The 24,308-nt window shown below is 34.9% G+C and overlaps 1 protein-coding gene across 10 annotated transcripts in view; it reads right to left on the reverse strand.

The window, feature by feature from the left end:
* Nucleotides 1-2,152: 2,152 nt before the first annotated feature.
* The window catches only part of LOC124306272 (protein Tob1-like), a 120,157-nt gene continuing 98,001 nt past the window's right edge, over nucleotides 2,153-24,308 (reverse strand). For 7 of the 10 annotated variants that reach the window (XM_046766786.1, XM_046766787.1, XM_046766785.1 and 4 more), the window contains 2 exons: nucleotides 22,249-23,203; nucleotides 15,310-20,959 (listed from right to left, as the gene is read on the reverse strand). In XM_046766786.1, coding sequence (XP_046622742.1) covers nucleotides 20,425-20,959; nucleotides 22,249-23,203 — 1,490 coding nt within the window. In that variant the 3' untranslated portion in view covers nucleotides 15,310-20,424. Of the gene's footprint in view, nucleotides 4,432-15,309; nucleotides 20,960-22,248; nucleotides 23,204-24,308 lie in introns of those variants that run through there. The other 3 variants (XR_006908571.1, XR_006908570.1, XM_046766783.1) reach the window with 3 other exon arrangements.

Here is a 24,308-nt window from a genome sequence, read left to right on the forward strand (position 1 = left end):
TTTCCGACCAATAGGACCACCAGGAACTCAGAAAACGCAGCGAAAAGAGCGTGGGACCAACAGGAGAGAAACTACGAAGGAAAAAGCACCTGCTGAAAAATGTCGAAAACTAGGGTTTTCGTTTTTTGGCTGTAACTTTTGATGCGTTGATCGCACCGTCCTGGGACTGCGCCCAATCGATTTCTATCGCAAAATTACGTCGGATTAGTGTCAGAAAGAATTTATTCCAGCACTTTTGAAAATCGCGAAAATTTTCGCCAAAAATACAAAGGGGTTAACCTTCCTTTTTTTTTGACCGAAAAATTTTGCGTCTCAGAATCGATTTGTATGACCCTTTTCCGACCAATTGGACCACCAGGAACTCAGAAAACGCAGCGAAAAGAGCGTGGGACCAACAGGAGAGAAACTACGGAGGAAAAAGCACCTGCTGAAAAATGTCGAAAACGAGGGTTTTCGTTTTTTGGCTGTAACTTTTGATGCGTTGATCGCACCGTCCTGGGACTGCGCCCAATCGATTTCTATCGCAAAATTACGTCGGATTAGTGTCAGAAAGGATTCATTCCAGCACTTTTAAAAATCGCGAAAATTTTCGCCAAAAATACAAAGGGGTTGACATTCCTTTTTTTTTGACCGAAAAATTTTGCGTCTCAGAATCGATTTGTATGACCCTTTTCCGACCAATAGGACCACCAGGAACTCAGAAAACGCAGCGAAAAGAGCGTGGGACCAACAGGAGAGAAACTACGGAGGAAAAAGCACCTGCTGAAAAATGTCGAAAACTAGGGTTTTCGTTTTTTGGCTGTAACTTTTGATGCGTTGATCGCACCGTCCTGGGACTGCGCCCAATCGATTTCTATCGCAAAATTACGTCGGATTAGTGTCAGAAAGAATTTATTCCAGCACTTTTGAAAATCGCGAAAATTTTCGCCAAAAATACAAAGGGGTTAACCTTCCTTTTTTTTTGACCGAAAAATTTTGCGTCTCAGAATCGATTTGTATGACCCTTTTCCGACCAATAGGACCACCAGGAACTCAGAAAACGCAGCGAAAAGAGCGTGGGACCAACAGGAGAGAAACTACGGAGGAAAAAGCACCTGCTGAAAAATGTCGAAAACTAGGGTTTTCGTTTTTTGGCTGTAACTTTTGATGCGTTGATCGCACCGTCCTGGGACTGCGCCCAATCGATTTCTATCGCAAAGTTACGTCGGATTAGTGTCAGAAAGAATTTATTCCAGCACTTTTGAAAATCGCGAAAATTTTCGCCAAAAATACAAAGGGGTTAACCTTTCTTTTTTTTTGACCGAAAAATTTTGCGTCTCAGAATCGATTTGTATGACCCTTTTCCGACCAATTGGACCACCAGGAACTCAGAAAACGCAGCGAAAAGAGCGTGGGACCAACAGGAGAGAAACTACGGAGGAAAAAGCACCTGCTGAAAAATGTCGAAAACTAGGGTTTTCGTTTTTTGGCTGTAACTTTTGATGCGTTGATCGCACCGTCCTGGGACTGCGCCCAATCGATTTCTATCGCAAAATTACGTCGGATTAGTGTCAGAAAGAATTTATTCCAGCACTTTTGAAAATCGCGAAAATTTTCGCCAAAAATACAAAGGGGTTAACCTTCCTTTTTTTTTGACCGAAAAATTTTCCGTCTTAGAATCGATTTGTATGACCCTTTTCCGACCAATAGGACCACCAGGAACTCAGAAAACGCAGCGAAAAGAGCGTGGGACCAACAGGAGAGAAACTACGGAGGAAAAAGCACCTGCTGAAAAATGTCGAAAACTAGGGTTTTCGTTTTTTGGCTGTAACTTTTGATGCGTTGATCGCACCGTCCTGGGACTGCGCCCAATCGATTTCTCTCGCAAAATTACGTTGGAATAGTGCTTGAAAGAATTTATTCAATCACTGTATCATCCAAACCATCCAAACCATCTAAAATCGTCAATTGCTTTCACGCATTGTAACTTCAGACACAGAAACCATAACCAGCCTCTTTTGGTGACCAACTGGATTCCTATTTCTTCTTAAATGGCTAATGAATCACGGACATGGTCAACACTATACCTTTAAGTATATATTTTCTACCGTAGGGTGAAGGATTAGGCAGCTGGGCTCTGAGTATAGGTAATATGCAAATGAATCACTCAAAATACACATGAAATGGTTAATTATGAATGCACAAAACATTTTAATATAAACTTAAAAATTCGTACAACAATATGAAAAATTATAGACTATTATACACATATATGATATATATATATCCCTTTTTTCAACTTTTTTTTTTGTGTTTTTACTTTTTTTTGTCATTTTCATTTTGAATGTTTCAATATTATAACGGAATGGAAAGTTCCGTTTCTCACTAAGTATAGAAATATAAACTTGACCGTCGCACGGCTCCTTGCTACGTCTTACAATCAAAAAGGTAATTATTGATATTTAGTAATATATTATTATATCATTATGTACGTGTTTGTTAGTTCATAAAATATGTATGCATATAAATATATATGTATTTATATATATTTATATACATTTATATACAATATGCATATACATAGAGGTATAGGTATAATGTATAATATACTTACACACGTACGTCTGGTATTGTTTTCAGTTTCACGTATCGCATATCTATACCGATACGTATATGTATGCATATGTATTTTAGCGATGTAAGGTAAGTATATAATTATAACACATTGATGACACATAATTTAGGCCAGATCTTGCTCTGATCTCTTTTTCATACGGCACTGTAATCTCTGCGACTTCATTTACACACAGAAATACAACAGGTGAATAATACAAGTACCGTCCAGAACTTGAGAAACGATTTTCATTTCTCATTACTTTTGTTATGTCTGGTGGGTAAATTTACGAATATTTGCCTCAATTCGGTTATTTTTACAGTGAATTGCGGATAGTTGGAAAAAAATACTTTTCTACCCAACTTTTCCAATTCCGGCAAATGATAGTCGCAGAACAGTTTTCATCGCGTGCGTTGAGTGCTTTTATTCCGGGACTATAAACTACGTTCACGAAATTTGTTTACAATATTAGGAAAATTCTTAGCATTGAGTCCATTATTTTTTTTTTTTTGGTTTTTTTTTGGTTTTTTTTTTTTTTTTGGGTTTTTTTTCCTTCTTATTTTGCTTTAATCATCCTGTATGCGGGCGAATAATAACGCGTGAGCCTACATTCTGTCGATTTTCAAGATTTTCATTCAAGACCAGAGACTTGTCTGTTCCTCCTCGTCTTGATGTTAATTTAGAATGTCGTACCGTACAGAAAGAAAGAGAGAGATAGATAGAGAGAGAGAGAGAGAGAGAGAGAGAGAAATTTCATAGGTTACATACTTCCATATCGGTGTATGTAGTAATTCATAGTCAATGACAGCCGTATATTTAATTGCCTGATAATATTTTTCTCCCGATTTCACGTATACGTACTTTGATGCAAGTATAGCATGAAAATTTTCATTTTAAAACATTCCAATCTTATTAACGTCAAGACGATTAAACAAAATTACAGGATTTTTAATTAAATGGTTTTTATCGATTCATTTTCCTCCGTTTTTGTTTTTCTAAGCGCATAGATCATCGATCGACTGTTTAATAAGAAATTTCACAACGATTCTTCATCAATTCCTTACTATACGTAGTAAAATAAATCTTTCCTGTACTCGCGAATAACATCTGCACTCACAGATTATGATCGATGCGCGTTTCGCATTTATGGCGTACAATGATGAAAAATAATTTCATCGGAATGTTGAAATAAATTTACCGTTCATCTAAATTTTTATTACATATTAATTTTAAATTAACGATACTTCATTCGCAATGTTTCAAGTGTTAGAAATAAGATTTTACCGGTAGACAACGAAACACGAGTCCACCGTCAATATTCTCGGTGCAAATGTTATTCGAAGTTCTTTTTATTCCCCTGCGCAGAATGCAGGACACTTTGCGGTGAAAATATATGTTATGTATATCGTATGTCTGATGTTTGAATCAGAATTAGAATAGGTATCGATACAATAATGTCTATATATTATATTAAATACGTATCATTGTGATAATATATTAAATTGGCTTACTGCGTCCTGCGCATGATGATACCTCCGATCCAATTGTTATTATACAACATTGAAAACAATACATTTGATCGATACAAACACCGCAATTAATGATGCCGGATTTTCTTTTTAACCACCTTACTTACATCTCCATTCCGTGAAATGGAATATATTGCGAAAATTAATTACAATAATTATTAATTTAAATATAACTATCATAAATCTATCATTTAAGATCATGTACAAGGTGTAGCTGCGCTGTTTTTGAGACATGTGACATGGTTACTGGTTCCTCTGCCCCCTTATAGTGTCATTCCAGGGTGTCAACGTATCGATATTAACACTTTTCTGCAAATGACAAATACCTCGATTTAGTACAAATCGTTAATATTCTCGCCAATTCCTTCCAGAAGTTATCAATTTCACGCCCGTCATATCAATCGGTTCTTTTTCAGCCTATCAACGGAGCAGAGTCGACAATTGCATACGTACATTGGGCACAGCCATTAATCAATTAATCAACAAATCAATTAAAGCACTACACTAAACATCGGCCATTTAAACTAATATACGTATCACGATGTACAAGGTAACGTGACTTGTTGTATTATTGTATGGATTCTTGGAGTTAGGTTTATACGCGTATTTCTGTAACACGCAAGATGAAGAAAAAAAAACAAAAAACTTCGCTCGTACGGACTCTCAGAACTGTTATACAGTTAGAATATTCTATTGCATGAATACGTATGCAGATCTCATGAAAACATAGTTTAAACAATGCATTATTATCATCATCATCGTCGTCGTCGTCGTCATAATTTTTTTCGTTTGTAATACCGATATAATTATTATTCATTATTGTTACTGATGTTGTTGTTGTTGCTGTTATTATTATTATTATTACTATTATTATTAATATTATTATTAATATTATTATTATTATTATTAATATTATTATTCACATACGATATTCTTTAGTATCGAAATTTCTGTGGTATTTAAGTGACTGAAAATTGTTTTGCCTGCAGAGTTATAATACGTTCGTCATATAATACATATGCAGTCCCTTATTGAACGATATTTAAATCTATACAATTCGTATTACGGATACGCTGAAACATCTCTACGTAAACTGCAGTGTAAGGTAGTATGTAAAATTATTATTATCATTATTATTATTATTATTATAAATATTGTTGTTTTTATTATTATTGTAATTATTATTATTAATCATACTGTCTGTATTCAACGTCACACAATAAATTATTTTACGGGTATGTTTTATAGAAATACTGTGTAACATTATTGTAGGGATATTATATTCATCATAGATAGATCATATAGAAGTTATGTTATAGATACATCAACATCAAATAAACGAGCAACAATTCAAAAAGCAATTATTACTATTCGTTTTACTATTATTACTTTTCTTTTAAAATATTATTATCGCGTCGTGAAATGTGTTTTTTTTTTTGTTTTTGTTTTGTTTTGTTTTTTTTTGTTTTATGCAATTTTTGTCGTTATTATTATTGTTGTTGTTGTTGTTGTTGTTACCACTATGATTGTTATTATTATTAGTCATCCCGCGTATTTCAATTTTCAGCCATCTCTCGATAACGCGATCACGCGTGTTCGCCTTCATTTTTCGGTAATGCGTGTCATATTCACTTACTGATTCATTTCCCGCAACAGCATGTACGCATGTCCCCAGTTATTCATCATTAATCCAATGCTTGCTCCGAATTTACATGCGGGAATAATAATCAGCCATCTATCGCTCGAAATTTCTCATCATTCTGAATATGAATCAGTAGAAATTCACATCAATATAACGATAGTAATAATAATACAGTAGTAGTTTTATAATATATGGTTTGATATTGTAATTATATTGATTATTTCATATTGCAGGATCTAAAGGGTTACTCGACACGTGTGATTACATTTTTTGGAGGGATGCTGTTTTCACGTTATATTTAATTGTATAGGTATACGATTATAATAATCAGCCCATTTAGCTAATAATATAGTGAAAAATTTAACAGGGGGTCGCTAATGCCGGCTGCACTTACGTGTGTGTGTGTATTATTATTATTATTATTATTATTATTTTGTTTCCTTGTGTTGTAAAAAATTACATCTATCTACCTACAATATATATGTGTATATATATGTGTATATATATATATATATATACGTTAATCGACAATGATTACACATAATAATATGATAGATAATATAATATATATATATTTAGAATGAATAATCTTTCAGTATTAAAATTCGTGAAAAAGTATCTAGACTCGTGGATGCGTCCACTAATATTTAATTATTTTTTTTTTTGTTTTTCTTGTTTTGTTTCGTTCTGCGCTTCTTCTAATCGAGACGTTCTCCCAACAGGAACGTATTATTCTCGATTATTTTTTATATGATAAAAAGCTAATCGCATGCTCTCTACTGTTTTTTTCGACATGTCGATTTGTTCTTTTTTTTTTTTTTTTCTTCCTCCAAACCGATCAATTCATTTTTCTCACCCCGCGACGAACAAGGAGCATGAGTGTAAAAATTTTTCCCTCCCGTATATGCATATACGCGAGTATATATGCATGTACCCGTGTATATTGTAACGCGAAGCCTCGCTGTTATTTTTGCAGATGAGATTTGAATTTGGGAAAAAATTCACGAGCAATGCGAGTCACGATACAGCTCCTTATTCGTTGAATATACAGGGTTTATTACGTGCCTACAATATAATTCTCTCATTCTAGCTAACTCTTCATATATATTTCTGTTTTGAATCATTAATTGCAACGTATAGTTAACTACGGGTATAATTGCAAGAAATAACTATCGAGTGAGGTACGTGTAATACCATTATTATTACATACTATATAATTACAATATCATCATAATGGAAAATTTATTTAACGGAATCGGGGACGCTCTTTTTGTTTTTCATCTTCGATTAAATCGAATTTCAGAAGTTGGAATTCACGCCCGCGTTACTCGTTTAAACATCATCGTCATTGTTATTGATAATAATATGAGAAACTAGATTGTATAGATACTTCTTTAAATCTATTTTAGAATATAAAATCGAATATATATATATATATATATTATATATATATATACACGTATCAACGTGTGGTACTTATCGTTAACGACGCGATATGCAAATGTCGCCTTATTCGCGAAAATATACGTAACGTATTTTCATCGCAAGTTTTCATAATAATCATATTCTATACAATTTTCTTTTATTTATTCGTTTATTTTTCGTCATGTTCTTTTGAAATTTGCCTTCTTCTTCTTGTTGGGTAAAAAATATAACTCACTCGGTTACAAAAGATTGGCGATATTTCACCGACCAACGTATAAGTTTACCGTACGTAACGTACGTCTGTGAGAATCGTCGCGTTACGTGTATTAATACACGTATACCACGTAATATTATATAATGCAACTAGTCGCTGTTCGCTTTTATTTTATACATATTTACGTGAATTTGCCAACGTAACTACTTTCATTTCCCAAAATAATAGATATATATATATACGTAATTTTGTAAATTCTGTTGCTTTTACAACTCGTCAAAACATACGTTATACGATTATAATATACATATTATTAATATAAGTGATATTAATTATACGGTTAAATATGCATGTGTTTTTGTTTTTTCACCCAAGCGCTGAAAATCCTTACACGTTTCCGTATTACGAATAATGAAAAATACACATGGTCAAGTTTCCAAGCTTTCTTTGTTTTAATTTTCAGCCATTTGATTTTAGGTGTCGGAACTAGATTCACAGATCATTGATCGTTCAATTGTTGCAAAAATTATACACGGATAATAATATTTCTTCCGTACTCGTATATACCGTGTGCGACAAATTTTTCTTTTCGCTAAAATAAATTACCTGTTAGAATTTGCTTTATACATATTAAATTCGCACACAGGTAAATTGGCGTATCGTGATGACTGAGATATAAAGAGACAGAAATGTGATATCGTTCAATTATTTCTGTCTCGTTAACAAGAGAAAGAGAGATAGCGAGGAACATTGCGTGACCGTTTCCGGTCTTATCATTCCACTTACAATTCACATTTGGATAGGTGGCGGGAGATGATAAAATAAAGAAAATAAAGAAAAAATAAACGCGATTAGCGGTAAGCGGATTAAATTTTCCTTTTTCACGTCATCCGCAGATCGACCGAGCATTGATCGAGCATTGATCTTTAAACCGGAATGACTATAGTTGGTACAACGAGACGATAAATTATACTTACTGCCAGCAGTGACAACGCACATTGATTCGTGATCAGGATTTACAGGGTGTAACACGGTGATTAGATCTATACAGCGGGCGAAAATGATTAGAGGATTTTAGAGCGATATTAGGTACGTGTTACACGGTTCAAAGTACCGGCAGATGCAACCGATGGTCAGGAGTAAAGAGGGAAAAAAGTTGCCGTCATCGGTGACACGAAATACCCGGACGTTGGTTTTTCAGGTCTTATTTCAAACGATGTCCAGCAGATTGGAACGCGCCGTTGCGCAAAGCGATCTAATCAAATACTCGAACTTCTCACGATCGGAGTCCTTACACCGTATCTAACGATCAAGGACGGCGCCGTGGAGAATTGTGTACATTGAGAAAAATTTTAATTTTATTACGGTAACTAGAAAAACTCAGTAAAACAGGTATCGTTGAAAAAACTGTATCAATAAATCGCGAGACCATTTTTACGTCTCAATGCTTCACACAATTTTTTACGTATTCTCGAAATATTTTCTGTACGCACTTTTGTTAATATGCTTTATCGAGTTTGTTACTCCCTCACGATTTGTACCCATGTTTTTTACAAAGCTTTGCAATTTTATTAAAAGCTCCATTACTTCTGATGAGAAGGTTTTTTTTTTTTTTTTTTGCGTAGCATTGAAAATTAAAAATTAAACTTCGTTCCGACACTATTGGAGAATTTAATTTGAATTTCTCACAAAAGTATCATCGACTTTACTTCCGCGCAGTAATTTTAAAACCATGGTGCTTCGATCTGATCTTCATCTAGTCAAAGTAAAAACAATAAAAAAGTGAAAAAAAAAAAAAATGACACAGTGTTACGAACTTGCATTGCATGAGGTTAAAGACATTGAAAGAGTTGATAAAAATTTTAAACGCTCGTAAAACACGGTTTTTTTTTTTTTTTGTTTTTAGTTTATCAACGCATCAATTGTATTACTCCTTGAAGTTAAGTTACGTTATAATCGTATTAAGTTAGTTGGCCACGTATCTCATGTATATATATATATCATCTATAACGGTATAATATAAGTATTAATATTTATATATATATGTATATTTTATACTCACTATATTCTTTTTCACGGGATTACGACTACGTCTAATTTATTATTTGGTACTTTGGGGTGGGTGGAGGCTTAAATTCACGCTTCAATATTATTCTACGTTAAATTATAAATGTAATTAAGTGTATATGTATGTATACGTACTTTAATATATTATCATGGAATATCGTCTTTGCGTGTATACGCGACGCGTAAGATTTCTATTTGAAACACTTTTTTTTGTTTTCCGTTTTTTTCACCAATCCGAGAACGGCTTTTACGTTTTACTAAATAGCGATATTTTATCATTCACATTACACGTATAGGTATATTATTTTTACCGGACATCATTTTTAATCGCGTAAAGAAGTTTGATAAAAGGTATGAACTTTACGATATTGTGGTAATACGTTACATTTCCCTTTAAGCGCACCTAACGAATGAAAGAAAGATTTACGAAGCGACAAAAAAAAACAATAAATAAATAAATAAACAAATGGCAACTAAATTGGATCATGAAAAACTTGGCGAGAAATATTACGCGTGTGATTTTGGAACAAATTATATCAGATGAGAATAAATTTTCAGATCACCAGCTGACGAGGCGCCTACGTTTTCTTGAAATTTTAACCGCACCCTTTTACCTACATCACTATTTTTCCCTCTCCCAATTTTTATATCCAACATAATCGGTTTTTACATACCTAGCAACAAAAATCACTCTACTGTAATTTATTAATACCCACTATTACTAATCCCGATCACTTATTCGTCTCACTACGTAGTAAAAATATAACAACGATTCTCAACGATCATGCATAATATCAATAATAATTAAATACCAATAAAACGCGCTGAAGCGTTGGCTAATTAAATACCTAATTGTTATACGAAAAATTCCAACAACTATTTAATTGGGCGCCGTCTATACCTGTGCAATTATTTATAGAATAACTCGACAATCATCGTCATCGTCATCGTCATCGTATTCGGGTTGCTGCGATGCATTATAATACGTACGTGCAAAACTAATTGTGTACTAATTCAGGCGCCCTGCACTTTTCGCGTTACCTCCGTAACTCGACATCAATATATATTTTTAACCTTTTCGTTTTTTTTTTTTTTTTAATCTATCTATCTATTTCTTTGCACCACCTTTCCTTCTTCAGCCACTCAATTTTACATATCATGTATCGGTGTCGGAGCGTGGATTTTTCGAAAATCCTCTCCCCCCCCAAATCAACTTTACCCGCTCCTCGTCCACTGCGTGTCTTTAATTATTTCACCGATCGGATAAATCATATCGGGAATATGAATTACATAGGAATAGGTATGGGGAAAATTTTCTGGCTTCTATGCCTGTGTGTGAAACGCGATTATTGTGTACTCGTCAATGCTTCTTGAAACTTTTCATTAATTTACCCGACTCGAAACGGTAGGCGTAACACAATATACGAATAGTTACACATCGATGTACTATATAACAAATCTATAGGTATATAAGAATAAATTATTAAACAATTATCAAACAGTTATCTACAAGTTCGATCGTCATACACTGAGTTATACGAATTGCATACGTACGTAAGTACATACATACATATGTATTATACATGTGTGAGAAAAATTACAGCGAGAGAGATTAATTGTAAGTATTATTCAAGTATTTTCGTGCGATATATTACAAATAAATTGTCTTTATTTTGGTTTCGTTTTTCTTTCTTTTCTTGTTTTCCTCAGCTTTTGGAACCTCTCTCTTAAATCAAACTTTCTCTTTCGCTAGGAGCTTCTTTTCTCGATACAATACAATTGTCGCGTAGTCACGATCACAATATTGTATACATATATATGTATATACGTAAATGCATATTAATATTATATATTATAGTACTATAGAGAATATACACCTATATATAAATATATATATATATATAGATGTATGTATGCATATATATATATATATATAGGTACGAATTGTGGGTAAGTTTTCGATTTCAGCATTATTTTTTCCAACTTTTTCCTCATTATTTCTTTATCATTTGTCAATAGCCTCAATTTTACAAGCAACATTTACACAGCGACGTTTCTTTAATATAAAAATACAAAAAATAATTTACAAAAATTATACATCATACGCGATATTATATGCATACGTATGTAAATCGAAGAAGCGATTTTTTGTATACCCATTGGTACATAGGTGCGTAAATATATAATATATATATACATATATCAGATATAAGGTACGAATATGTTGCAAGTTTCAAGAAGCTTTTCAATCGTCACACACGCTGCGTGCGAATCGCTATTATTTTAACAATGATGTAATATAATTAACGATAGTTTAAAAATGAGTATAAAAAATGATCAAACTGTGTTTATGCAAATATAGAAGTAATAGATCGTAAATCGATATGCGATGTAAGAGCAGGTGTTTGCTAATATATACGTATGTCGTAGTATATATATATATATATATATATATATATATATATGTATGTATGTATTGTAATCGGATGAACCTAATCGCTGTAATAAATTAAAAAAAATGTTAGTATACAATTGCTAGCAATAAGGTAATAAAATTAACGCCTATTATAGATATGATATTTATTCTAAGTATTGTACGCGGATTAAGAAATAAAAGACAAGATAAATAAAAATCAACTGCAACTATTGTTTAGTTAAGAAATCATTATTTTTTTTCAAAAATTTTTTTTTTTTTTTTTTTTTTACTTCATATTAATAACAAAAATATAATAAAATATGTTGCGTGTGTTTTTGTGTGTGTGTATACACATATGTGCAATGTACACGACTTGCGCCATTGTGTGTAAAGTGTGTATTATATGTATATATATACAAATAATTGAGTAAGGTATCAATACAAAACAACAATAACAAACTATATGAAAAATCCTTAAGATTATTAATAAAATCGTGTAACATATTTTATATATATATATATATGTGTGTATCGTATATATTGTGTCTGTTTTTTGTATATTAAATATATACTATATCTTCATCATCATACAAAAATAAAGGAACAAAATCTAAAGCCAACAAAATACATATAACGTGTGTATGTATGTATAATATGTATGTATATATATATGAGTAAAAATAATATATATATATTGATTATAAATAATAATTAAAAATGTTAGGATAATAGTTTCGATTGTGTGTGGTTTTTTTTCCTTCTTAATTTTTTTTTTCTTTTTACTCTTTCCTTATCTCTGTTATCTCTCTCTCTCTCTCTCTCTCTCTCTCTCTCTCTCTCTCTCTCTCTCTCTCTCTCTTTCTAACTCTATTTCTATTGTGTACTCTAACTTATGTATATATATATATATATACAACGTATGCATGTAATAATAATAATAATAATAATAATAGTAATAGGAATAGTAATTATAATATTAATTATTATTAATAATGATAATTCCGTGTTTGTGTGTGTGTGCGTGTGTACCACAAGTGATCAGGTGGTATTCTGCAGCGGATGAGGGTGAAAGGTGTAAGATTATCGACAGGTATCAGTGGGGAAATTCAGGGGGACGCGACGTGGGGAGAAAAGAGAGTAACTGGGAGGAGAAAAAAAAAAAAAAAAAAACGTCGAACGGAAGAAAAATAATAATTAGCGTCAGACGTATCGACGTTTCGGACTTCTTATAAACGACAGCCTTCACTTGCTGCTGCTTATGCGTGCCTTGTCAACTAACAACGAAGACGACGACGACGACGACGACAACAACAACAACAACAACAACAACAACTACAATAATAATAATAATGATAATAATAATATGTCCTTCTGTTTTTTTTACGTCTACCAACGTGTGTGTGTGTGTGTGTGTGTGTGTGTGTGTGTGTGTGTGTGTGTGTGTGTGTGTGTGTGTGTGTGTGTGTGTGTGTGTGTGTGTGTGCGCCTAAGGATACAATAATCAAATTAGGACGCTAGTATTCATGTCCATGTTATTATTGTGTGTGTATATATATATATACACATATATTGTTCGCACACAGCTTACATATATGCATGCATGCATGTGTGGGTATTATATAGCGGTAGTGAAGGTATTGAAAAATATATATAATTAATTGTACAAATCTAATTATCATCATAATCGTTATATCATTATCTTGTTAATAATATACGGGTAAATATTTATTTATATTTATGTATACGCGTGTCTGTGTGTCGGTGTGGTTGTTAATGTATGTATAAACATGGCTGTAAAGTATTAAACCATTTACATGAGAGAAGCCTGACTCCAAATCATCGTCATATAGCAATGACAACAACATCAACAACTACAACAACAACAATAATAAAGATAATAATAATAATAATAATAATAATAATTTATCATACTCTCGAAGGGGGTGGATATTATTATACAGGCTATCGTGTATTATACGAGTAAATAGACGTCTATACTTTGTAGTGTGATAGATGAATAATAATAATAATTTTCGTTCGCGTTTTACCCTCGACATTTGAGGTGTGCAATTATATTCGTGATTTTTTTTTTTTGAAACTCTGACACCGAGCCGCAGTAAATAATAACGTCACATATCTTTTTCTCCCGCACACGGTATCTTCGTCTTTCTCTCCTGTCTCTTTGTCGCTTGGTTAGGTACGCGGGACGTAAAATTTTTTGGAAATTGAAGAAAAAAGATAGAGAAAAAGAAAAAAAAAAAAGAAGAATTTGAACCTTGACAAGAGTCACAAAATATAGGTATACGCGTGTACATGTATATTACAGGTGTCTGTGTCTGCGTGTGTGTGTCTATATACATATATGTATATATGCATATATATATGTGTGTGTATGTAGGTATTTATAGGTATCTCGTCAAACGTATAACCTATGATATAATACTCGTTTCGTTTCCTGCCTTCACTTTTGTCTCTAATTTATAGTATAAGAATATATATATTATAGCGTATGCGGTTATGCATGTCGTTAATTATTACTATGTTCCTCGTTATGCATCATCGTCATCATCATCATCATCATCATAATCGTAATCATTAATATTATTGTTGCTATTATTATTATTATTATTATTATTACTATTATTACTATTGTTATTAGTTTGTTTATCCATGTTCATAGTTTAATTCCAACATCGTATTATTATTATTATTGTTATTAATATTGTTATTGTTATTACTTCTATAGTTATCGTTATCATTATTGTTTTAGCTATTCTTATTGTTAATCCACACAAGAATCGATATTATTATTATTATTATTATTATTATTATTATTATTATTATTATAACATCATATACGATGTATATTCACTTTTATGTATTATATAGACAATATGGATCGCTATTATAGACACTTGATACATATTAAAGACAGATTTACCGTTTTTTTTTCTTTTTATTTTTTTGGATTTTAATTTTTTCTTCGTTTTCCCCATCGTCAATGAATACACCCGTTTAGTGTTGGAAATTCTGCGAATGTATAGGTATACGTGTGTTCACGCGTTTCTCTCCAAGCTATTATCTTTATCTTTATATACCTACATTCCTACATACATAGGTATAGTTTTGTTATTGTTCTTGTGATTTTTTAGCCCAATTATATCGTATAACACGCGTCGGTATCTTTTTTGTTTTCTTGGTTTTTCATATCGTGTTCTGTGTGAAGAATAGGTGTCCTAAGTCGTCGTTACGCGTTGATAATGACACGTACCTCAGATGTACGTACATTATTTATATATATTCGTACGACGTAGCACTATAATCTATTTGATTATTTGGTATATTTATCAAGAAAGAAAAAGAAAAAAAAAAAAACTTTGTGTCGTTTTATTTCTATCTTATTACGTTGTTATAGTTGTTTTCTTTCTCTGCTACTTGTTTGTTTGTTTTTTTTTTGTTTTTTCTTTTTGTTTTTTATTTTTTTGTCTTTTTCTTCATAAATTATCGTTTCTTTAAGAGTATACATCGTGTTTGATTCTGTGCTGAGCTGCGATCTCTTTAATTTTTTTTCTTTCCTTTATAATATATATATCACGCATGTATATATATATTCACGTAGTTATGTATACGGAGGAGTTATACTCTCAAGCCGAGATCCCTTTGATTAGCGACTTAATTCACATCGTATTTAATGGCTTACAGATAAAATGTAGGTATATATTATATATATATAGCTTTGTCTTCTTACGCATAATATGTATGTGTAGTAATACTTGCTAATCGCCTTGTATAATATATAAATTACATGCTATTCTTCATCCGTCGGTATATATATGTATTTATATTTATTTACTAACGAATCCCGTACCGCATTTTATGCAGCGTTTTTCACTTCTTTACTTTACTTTTTTACTCCCGACTTTCGCGACTGAATTTTAGCAATTCGACTCGGTGTGGCTGGATTTTTGAATATTCCAAATTTCCGCACCGATATCATGTTTTCCAAGCAGTATAATGGTAATATATTATTGGCGATAGATCGTGATGCTAATTACGTTTGTCTTTTATAGTCCGAGTTAAAAACGAATGAAGGGACAACCGAAAAAAAATTAAAAAAAAAAAAAAAAAAAATTAAATGTATCTCTTCTGTCTTTCTTACTTATTGTTAAATTTTTCTCTGGAATCGTGTATGATCGGTTTTTGGTTTTTCTCTTCCATCGTATAATCATCTTTGTTTAACAATAGCAGGTACTAGCATAGCTACCACAGTCGTACGTATCTTTAATAGTATAATAATAATAATAATTATTATTATTATTACGTAGGTTTATTTTGCTCATTCTTTTTTTCCTTTTTTTTTTTATTCGCTTTGTTTCTTATCATAGAAATTATCAACCGATCTTCGGTTTATTCGCCATCTCCTTTTTCGTGTGCTCGTGTTGATAAGAAATACTATAGTTTCAATTTACAAGTAATATCGTTATACACATAGATATCATAGGTATATAATATTATAATATGTATGTACGAGATGAACGTTGAATGACTTATTTATTCACTATAATAATAATTAGGTAATATATGCAGAGAATTGCAGAGAAATTTCAGAAAATGGTAAAGTAAAGAAAAAAAAAAAAAAAAAACAAAGTCTGTCGCGTCTGTTTGCATAAAGTTTCTACAATTTCAACAATTTATTAATAATACGATATATGTCTATAATGCGTAAAATTCTGCGAGGGTATAAATCGAAATACTCAGTATGAGAAATGAAATTGAAAAGGAAAAATGAATGCGAAATAACGACCACTTCGATTAAAATATTACACGTGTAATAAAAACATTGGATAAAAATTTTTTTAAATTACAGACAATAAACAAATACAATAGCAGTGCGTGTAAAAAGAAGAATAAACGAAAAGTTAAAGGATCGAATCTATATACATACATACGGTTAACATTTGTTTGTTAAATTTATCAATTTAATATACTCTTAGCACCTGACAACGGTCGAATTTAATTTAATGCGGTCGGCTGCGTCTTAAGCGAAACCTCCGTGTTCCGTACCGTGATTCATATTATTATTGTTACTATTGTTATTAATATTATTATCATTATCATTATTATTATCATTATCATCATCATCATTATTATTATTATCATTGTTATTAAATTATGAATTTAATGCACTATGATTCGATACAGATATAGTGATAAGCAGCCGGTGCCTGCACTTTAACATGTCTGTAATGACCTAATAATTGTATCGACAATGATATTGTAATAATAATAATAATAATAATGACGACGTTAATAATAATAACAACAGCAATAACGAAACCAAAATACAATTCTAATAATAATAATAACAATGACAACAATAACAACAAAATTGATTGGAAATAATATTAATAATAAAAATATTAACAATGGTAATAATATATAAACACGGTCTTGCATATACTATGAATATATATGTATGTATAGTCATCTAATTAACTTTCTGACGTAGAGTGGCGAGAGAAATTTTTTTCCAAATCCATCAATTTACCGCCAACGCTCGATCGTTGAACGATATCTGTTACAGGCTTTTGTTACGTTTTGTTTTTTTTTTTTTCAATTTTTCTTCCTTTTTGGTAATGTGAAATATCATCTTACAGAAAAACGAAACAAGTTTCGGTGTAACAAATTCGAATTTGATATTATAATACAGCAAGAAAAAACTCGTACATCGCGCTGTTTATACGATGCGGCAATTAGTTTCATTGAATTGTAATGAAACGTACATTTTTCAATAATGAATTAATTATAAGTCAAGTCAAATAATGTGAAGGATCAGCCACTTTACGTACAGCAATTATATTACTCTATACAATAACAAGCCTAACTGGATTTTATTTTATTTGTTTATTTATTTATTTACCTTTTTAGTTCGTAATATAAAAATAAAATGTAAGACTCGTACCGAGGACGATTTTTGAAAAAACGGCCGAAAATTACCACGCGAAACTCTGCGAGCATAAGACATCGTCGCCCTTTGCCATTTACATCAGCTAATATTATACGTGTACATGTATGTAATTACATACACATTTGTATGCATACGTATAAGATGCGTGCAGATTCGTAGCACCTGACTTATCGTTCATCCATCAACTATTTTACAACTCGACCCAATTCTCCGTAATCGTCGTTAACGTTTCACAAATTCCAAGTCTTCGTCTTCGTTTTCGTAATTGTTGTTAGAACATGTTTGTTGTTCTTGTTGTTTTAATTATTGCTTCTGGATTCTCGTTCACTTGCCCCGATTTATTCATTCGTTCGTTTATTTATCAATGAAATTTTCTTTTCCTCAGCACTACTCGTTTTATCTCTCTTCAGCGCGTATGTATATGTATTTTATTATTATATCCCGTGAATATCAAGCGTTTCTCGCTCAAATTATATTCTCCTCCTATATATGCCCTGCAGCTTTTTAACTTCCTCGCCTAACAACGTTCACCGTCCGTCCCTTTTCTTTATATCTTCTTCTTCTATTTATACCACTATACGGTTTCGCTAGTTCGTCTTTTACAATCATCATTGTACCTATATGCCGTTATCATATTTACCATGTGTACATATATATAATTATTATAATAAACCCCGCGTTTATGTATTATAGGTATGCATATATATTTGCAATATAGACGCAATTTATACATGAATTATTATTATTACTATTATTATTATTATTATTATTGTTATTATTATTGTTGTATAGAGTCTACGGATATTCCATATTGTATATTATTAAACTCCGACTATTCCAGTGAAAAAATAAATTATTATTATCGTTATCGTTATTATTAATGGTATTATTATTATTATTTTTATTATTATTTTTGTTGTTGTTATTATTATTATTATTTTATGATTTACGGTAACACGCTATGTTTTATTTTAAAGGTGTGAATAGTGGTATCGTGGTTTCTTTGCCATGCATATCTTCCGCATTCTTCAATCAGGGGTTCGTTTTGTTAGTTTCGAGTGTTTATACAACGTACCGGGTGTTGTTTTCTGTTCTACGTTCTGATTCTTCCGCCGTATCATTTTGTGTCAATGAATCTTGCGACTTATAACAGTGAGCCCGGTACTTCCGCATTCATGATCCAAATAGTATATTGTGTAACGAGGAGGCAAACAGGGTATTTTCGGGTTGAACGTAAGTTTGCAATATGAGTCGTAGGTGAAGTCGAAGACGAATATTGAAGATACGTGAGGCGAAAATACCGTTGCCTCCTTGCTGCGCACGATTCTTTATACAACGCGATTGTGACACGCGTATTTTCACGGAGCACGAAATTGAGGTTAGGTGCCGCGTAATGTTAGATTTCTTTGCTGTAGCGCATGCGCGCAGTACGGAAAATACCAATATTAATTCCTACGACTTAAAACTCATCTCTTCCGTACTCCGCGCATTCGGATTGGCAGACTCACTCTGCCGTCATAGAAACGGATACTTTGTGTACAGGAAAACACGTAACACATGCTCGCGTTGTATAAATGCATTTTTGCTCAAGAATCACGAAGATCGATTTTCATGCGCTATTTCTATAACGTATAATATAGATATACGGGCCCGTTTTCTATATTATTTATTATACTCCCCTTTGCTCGAATTCCCTGCAGATTTACTATATAGGTATATTATTTACGAATATCTGTATATTGTATAATATAGACACAGGCGTGTATGCCAGCGTGTTTGTGTGTGTGTGTGTTTTTTTTTTGTGAGCACGTATGAATATATATATGTGAATATATATATATGATATTCACGTGTATACTATGTAGGCGGACTAGTTAACCATGTAATAATGTAATAGATGCATGTGTAGCTATATATATATAATACATCTTACTATTAGATATATATGTATAATTACAGACTAAACGCGGGTGCGGAGGAACCAAAACAAAAATTAGGGACAGAGAAAAAGTCGTAATTATAATTCTAAGGTAATGTGAAATATAAAAAAATGATATATATATCTATGTAAATTAATATAACACACTATGCGGGAGCAATATTTTCTTATAAAAAACAAAGCAGCAACGAGAGAGAGAGAGAGAGAGAGAGAGAGAGAGATAAAAAGGAAAGTAGAAAATAACAAATGAATGTAAGGAAAAAAAAAAAAATTTTAAATATGGATGTCTATTCGAATGATCGGTAACACCGGAGCATAATAATAATACGCGTTACAGCAGTATACAATAATAAAGCGAGGATCGTAAATTGGGGTAGTGTTGTTTTTTTTATCTTCTTCTTCTTCTTCTCCTTAATTTTCTTCTTCTTTCTTTCCGCCCCCTCCAGGTACATACGTATACATATATACCCGAAGATCGGTGATAGTGGGTGAGGGGGATTGGCGCGTTTTTGCTGTTCTCGATAGGACATATATACGTTATTATATCATACAAATATAATCGGTGGTATAAATCTCATACCGCTGAGGAGGGTCGAGGTGGTCGAGTTCGCGGATCCAGATGAGCGGGATATTAGTTGGCGACGAGAAGATGCTGCTGATACTGGCTCGTTGAGTAAGGCGCGACGGAGCCAAGGCCGAAGTTGTTCAACCCCTCGACGAGACTCTTCTCCTGGTGCGAATTCGCCCCGTTTGTCGTCGAGCCGACGGGGCCGAGGTTCGCCGATGTCTGGGAGCCGGCGACGCCGCCGTAAAACTGGTGTCCGATCGCCGTCGGGTCCAGGTAAGCCGAGGGGAACTTTGCCGCCCCGTAAAGCTCCGGAAGGTAGCCGGCGTGGCTCGAGGCCGCTGCTGCCGTCTCGAATATGTTGCGGTGGGGAAACTGGGGGTGGTAGGGACCGTGCTGGAAGAAGTAGCCGTTCGAATCCCCGGCCGGCTGCTGGCTGCCGATCACACCAGGCGAGAGGGATCGGCTCGTCGGTGAATTCTGGGAGACCGGAAGTCCCGCTGGCTGGTGATGGTGGTGGTGGTGGTGGATCTGCTGCTGCATCGCTCGCTGCTTTATGTAGTTTGAGAACTCGGTCGGCGACATTCTGAAACCGTCAGATCTATTTCAATGACATTAAACCGCCCCTTGTTATACGATCGTCCGGAAACGCCGATCGGAGCCAAAACATCGATAAGGATCGAGATTTTTCGCACGGATTTGCCGAGAGATCGGTAAAAAGAACGCGTTCGCAACGGAGAGGGCGCTTTGACAAAAATCGATACATTTGAGTCGATTTTTCGCATGGATTTGCTGAGAGATCGGTAGACGAAAAATGTTCGTCTGGCAGTTCGATGACAATCGACACTTATCGGTCATTTTATTATTAGGTATATATTCATAAGTCAAAAAGAAGTGTTTTGAAGTAGAGGGAGAGAAAATACCTACTCGAACTATAAAATAAAGCTCAGATGGCAAAGCTTTTTTTTAAATTCATCCGAAATTGTTAAAAATCTATCTTCTCGATTTATTTTGCAAAATGCTATTTCCTACGGGGCCACTGAAACAGATTGTACTTTTTTCAGTATAGTCAATTCGATGTTATATTTGTAGATTATAATCGATAACGGTGCAATGTTGAAAAATTAAATATTCAACGATGCCAAGATGACAACGGAAAGTGGTTCAGTATAAATATTTGTAAAACACAGTTTTCTGAATAAAATTAGCCGATTTTGAAGCGCTTTTAAATGAAGAAACTTGTGTTTCCAAGGCCAATACTTTGAACATTTGTATTTTTAAAGAACGTAAGCAACAATACTTTTTGGGTGTCCTTATAACGAGAGCAACGCGACTCGGATGATCTGTTTTTAGAGGCAGTTGTACCTGAGTGAACGAAATTCAAACCGATTGTCCTTCGGCCATTCTACTTATTTTTAAACCGTGAAACGCAACACCGGAGTATCCTTGAGGCCAATGCCTCCAGTTGTCTCACAATAAGTTTCTAATACATGTCAGATACAATCGTATAAACCGGATCAATCAACTGTGTCATGTAAAATTGCCTCGATCGAAATAACAACTCGCAACGGTGCGCTTGAGAGTTGGAAGCAATTTTCTAATAAAAGCGAACAATTTCCTTCGACGCATTCAAATTTTCTACACTCAAACTGATTGACAAAGTTACCAAAGTGACATATCTTGGCAAAGTTGGTCGAACCACGTTTTGATCAGCTTTCCGTGACTCGCAAGAGGATATTTACTAATTCCTACCAGACATGGTGTAAAATAATCAAACGACGGAACATTCGACATCCAGAGTGTGACAAAAGGGTCTAAGACCTTCGAAAATGGTCTTGGCTCCGACCGGCGACCATCAGGAGTCTCGACCATGGGCCGTGCGCAAAATACCTGTTAGCCCTCTTGCTGCTGGTTTTGAGTTTGGTGCTGCCGAATTTTGTCTGGGCGAACGTGGCCGTGGTGAAGGTCAGGGGAGCCGCGGACCTTGGGATGAACGCAGGAACGGGGCTCGGCGATCCCTTGAAGGAATTGGCGATGGGAGTCGGCGAGGGTGCGGACGAGGATCCAGATCCATGGCCGTTCTGCTGGTTGGTGGAGGATCCGGAGCTGGTGCTACTGCCAACGGAGGATGGGAAGGGTGAGGTGGACTTGGGGCTGAGGCTGAGTCCGCCAAGGGACGTGCCGACGGCCTCGATGGGTCTGAAGCATTGGGCCTCGGGGTTGAAGGTCTTGGTGACCTCGCGGTCAGCAGAGCTCTCGTCGTGGGGATCGGCTGCCTCGGAGTAGAGGATCTTGACGGCGCCCTTCTCGCCGATGCGGTAGCTCACCTCGCCGGGATCTACCCAGACGGCGAGCTCGGCCGGAAGGTTCTCGAGGATGTCCTGGATAGGGACGCCGCTCTCCTTGGCCGCACGTTCGAGGACCGGGTCGACCGGGTCGCCGGTCTTGAGGCAACGGAACGCGGAGCCCTTGAACGGCTTTTCGGGGTACCAGTGCCCCTTGAACTTGTCCTTCAACGCTTTCTCGAGCTCCTCGCCGAATATGTTGACTCTCCGACGTGGCAGCTTGTTATACAGGTACGATATCACGAAGTTTAACGCCACCTGCACCTCTATGTGCATCTTCGGCTTTGATAGGAGAATTTTACCGCTGTGGACGTATCTCGGTTGCGAGTAATCACCGCTGTGCCGTTTCAACGGCCCGACCGACAGTATCTGTTGCTGTTGTTGCTGCTGCTGCTGCTGTTGTTGCTGTTGCTGCTGTTGCTGCAAGTGGTTCAGCCGCGTTGGGCCTCGGGACGATTCTTTGCTCACCGAAATCTCCTTGACTGCAAAGGCCAGCGAATCTGGAACAGAAAAATTACACATTTTCAGGATGACGGTAACTATCCACGACGACTATGTACTCTGTGTAGACTAAAAGAAAAAAGTGGTGAAAAGTGTAGACATCGTTAATTATCAAGTCAAAGTAACAAGCCATTAAAAATGTCATGCGAGTCCACGAATGTAATAAAAACTACGCGTAGTATAGTTTCGATAGGCCAAACCATAAATTGCATCACATTTTCTCCACGGTGCAACGACCCTTTGCGAAATCAGTGACCCGAGCCGCTCGCGGTGCGAGTCTATTTAAAATTCTGCGGATTAGTCAAATCGGGTTTCAGGTCCGGGACGGTTTAACGACGGAAGTGCGAGTAAATTGTGTGGCGTGAAGCCGCGATAGCCAATCTACGAGCGGCCTGCACGAGTCGGAGTTTGAATTTCAACTGGTTCCGTTTGCGATATATGTGGCCAGGTAGGTGCGACGATGAATTAGCGTTTGGTAGTCGGGTGCCACCGCAACTCGGTGCTCCGAAATTACACGGTTATCGGCGTTGCCTGCGGTAACGGGGCTAACGAGAGTTAGGTTTGTACGCGGTGTTCGATGTGGGCGGGTCGCTAAGGCGAGAAGAACGACGACCTGTAAAAAAAGCGGAAGGAGGAAAAAGACAACCCGGCAGGACAGAGGCGCGGATGGCAAAGACTCCCCAATTAGCCACCCGACGGTATTGATTGAACGGATTCAGAAGTTGAGGCTCTCCACTGGTCCCTTGCTGATTGCGCAATTTGCTTCAATCGCGAGGCCGATCAGAAATCAGCTGCGTTTTCACGATGAAGGGACCATTAATGACGCTACTGTACTCGAGAACGACGAATCCAGCGGTGGTACGATTTGATTATTCAGTGAATAAAGCGCTGTTTTTTTCATACCTGCGACGAAGACAGAGCTGCGAACACAGTATCAATATGTAAATGAAAAAGTTGGCATTTTCGTCATCCTTAATGCCAGGACCGCCGAATTGCCACACGCTGTTTCGGCATGCAATTTTTGCTTTCACATGCCGCGCGTGTGAAAGTAAGAGAGGGTAGAAAAACGGACTAGCATCCCAAGAGCTCAGACTGTTTCGGAGT

This window comes from Neodiprion virginianus, chromosome 5 (assembly GCF_021901495.1).
Source record: "Neodiprion virginianus isolate iyNeoVirg1 chromosome 5, iyNeoVirg1.1, whole genome shotgun sequence".
Taxonomy (NCBI): domain Eukaryota; kingdom Metazoa; phylum Arthropoda; class Insecta; order Hymenoptera; family Diprionidae; genus Neodiprion; species Neodiprion virginianus.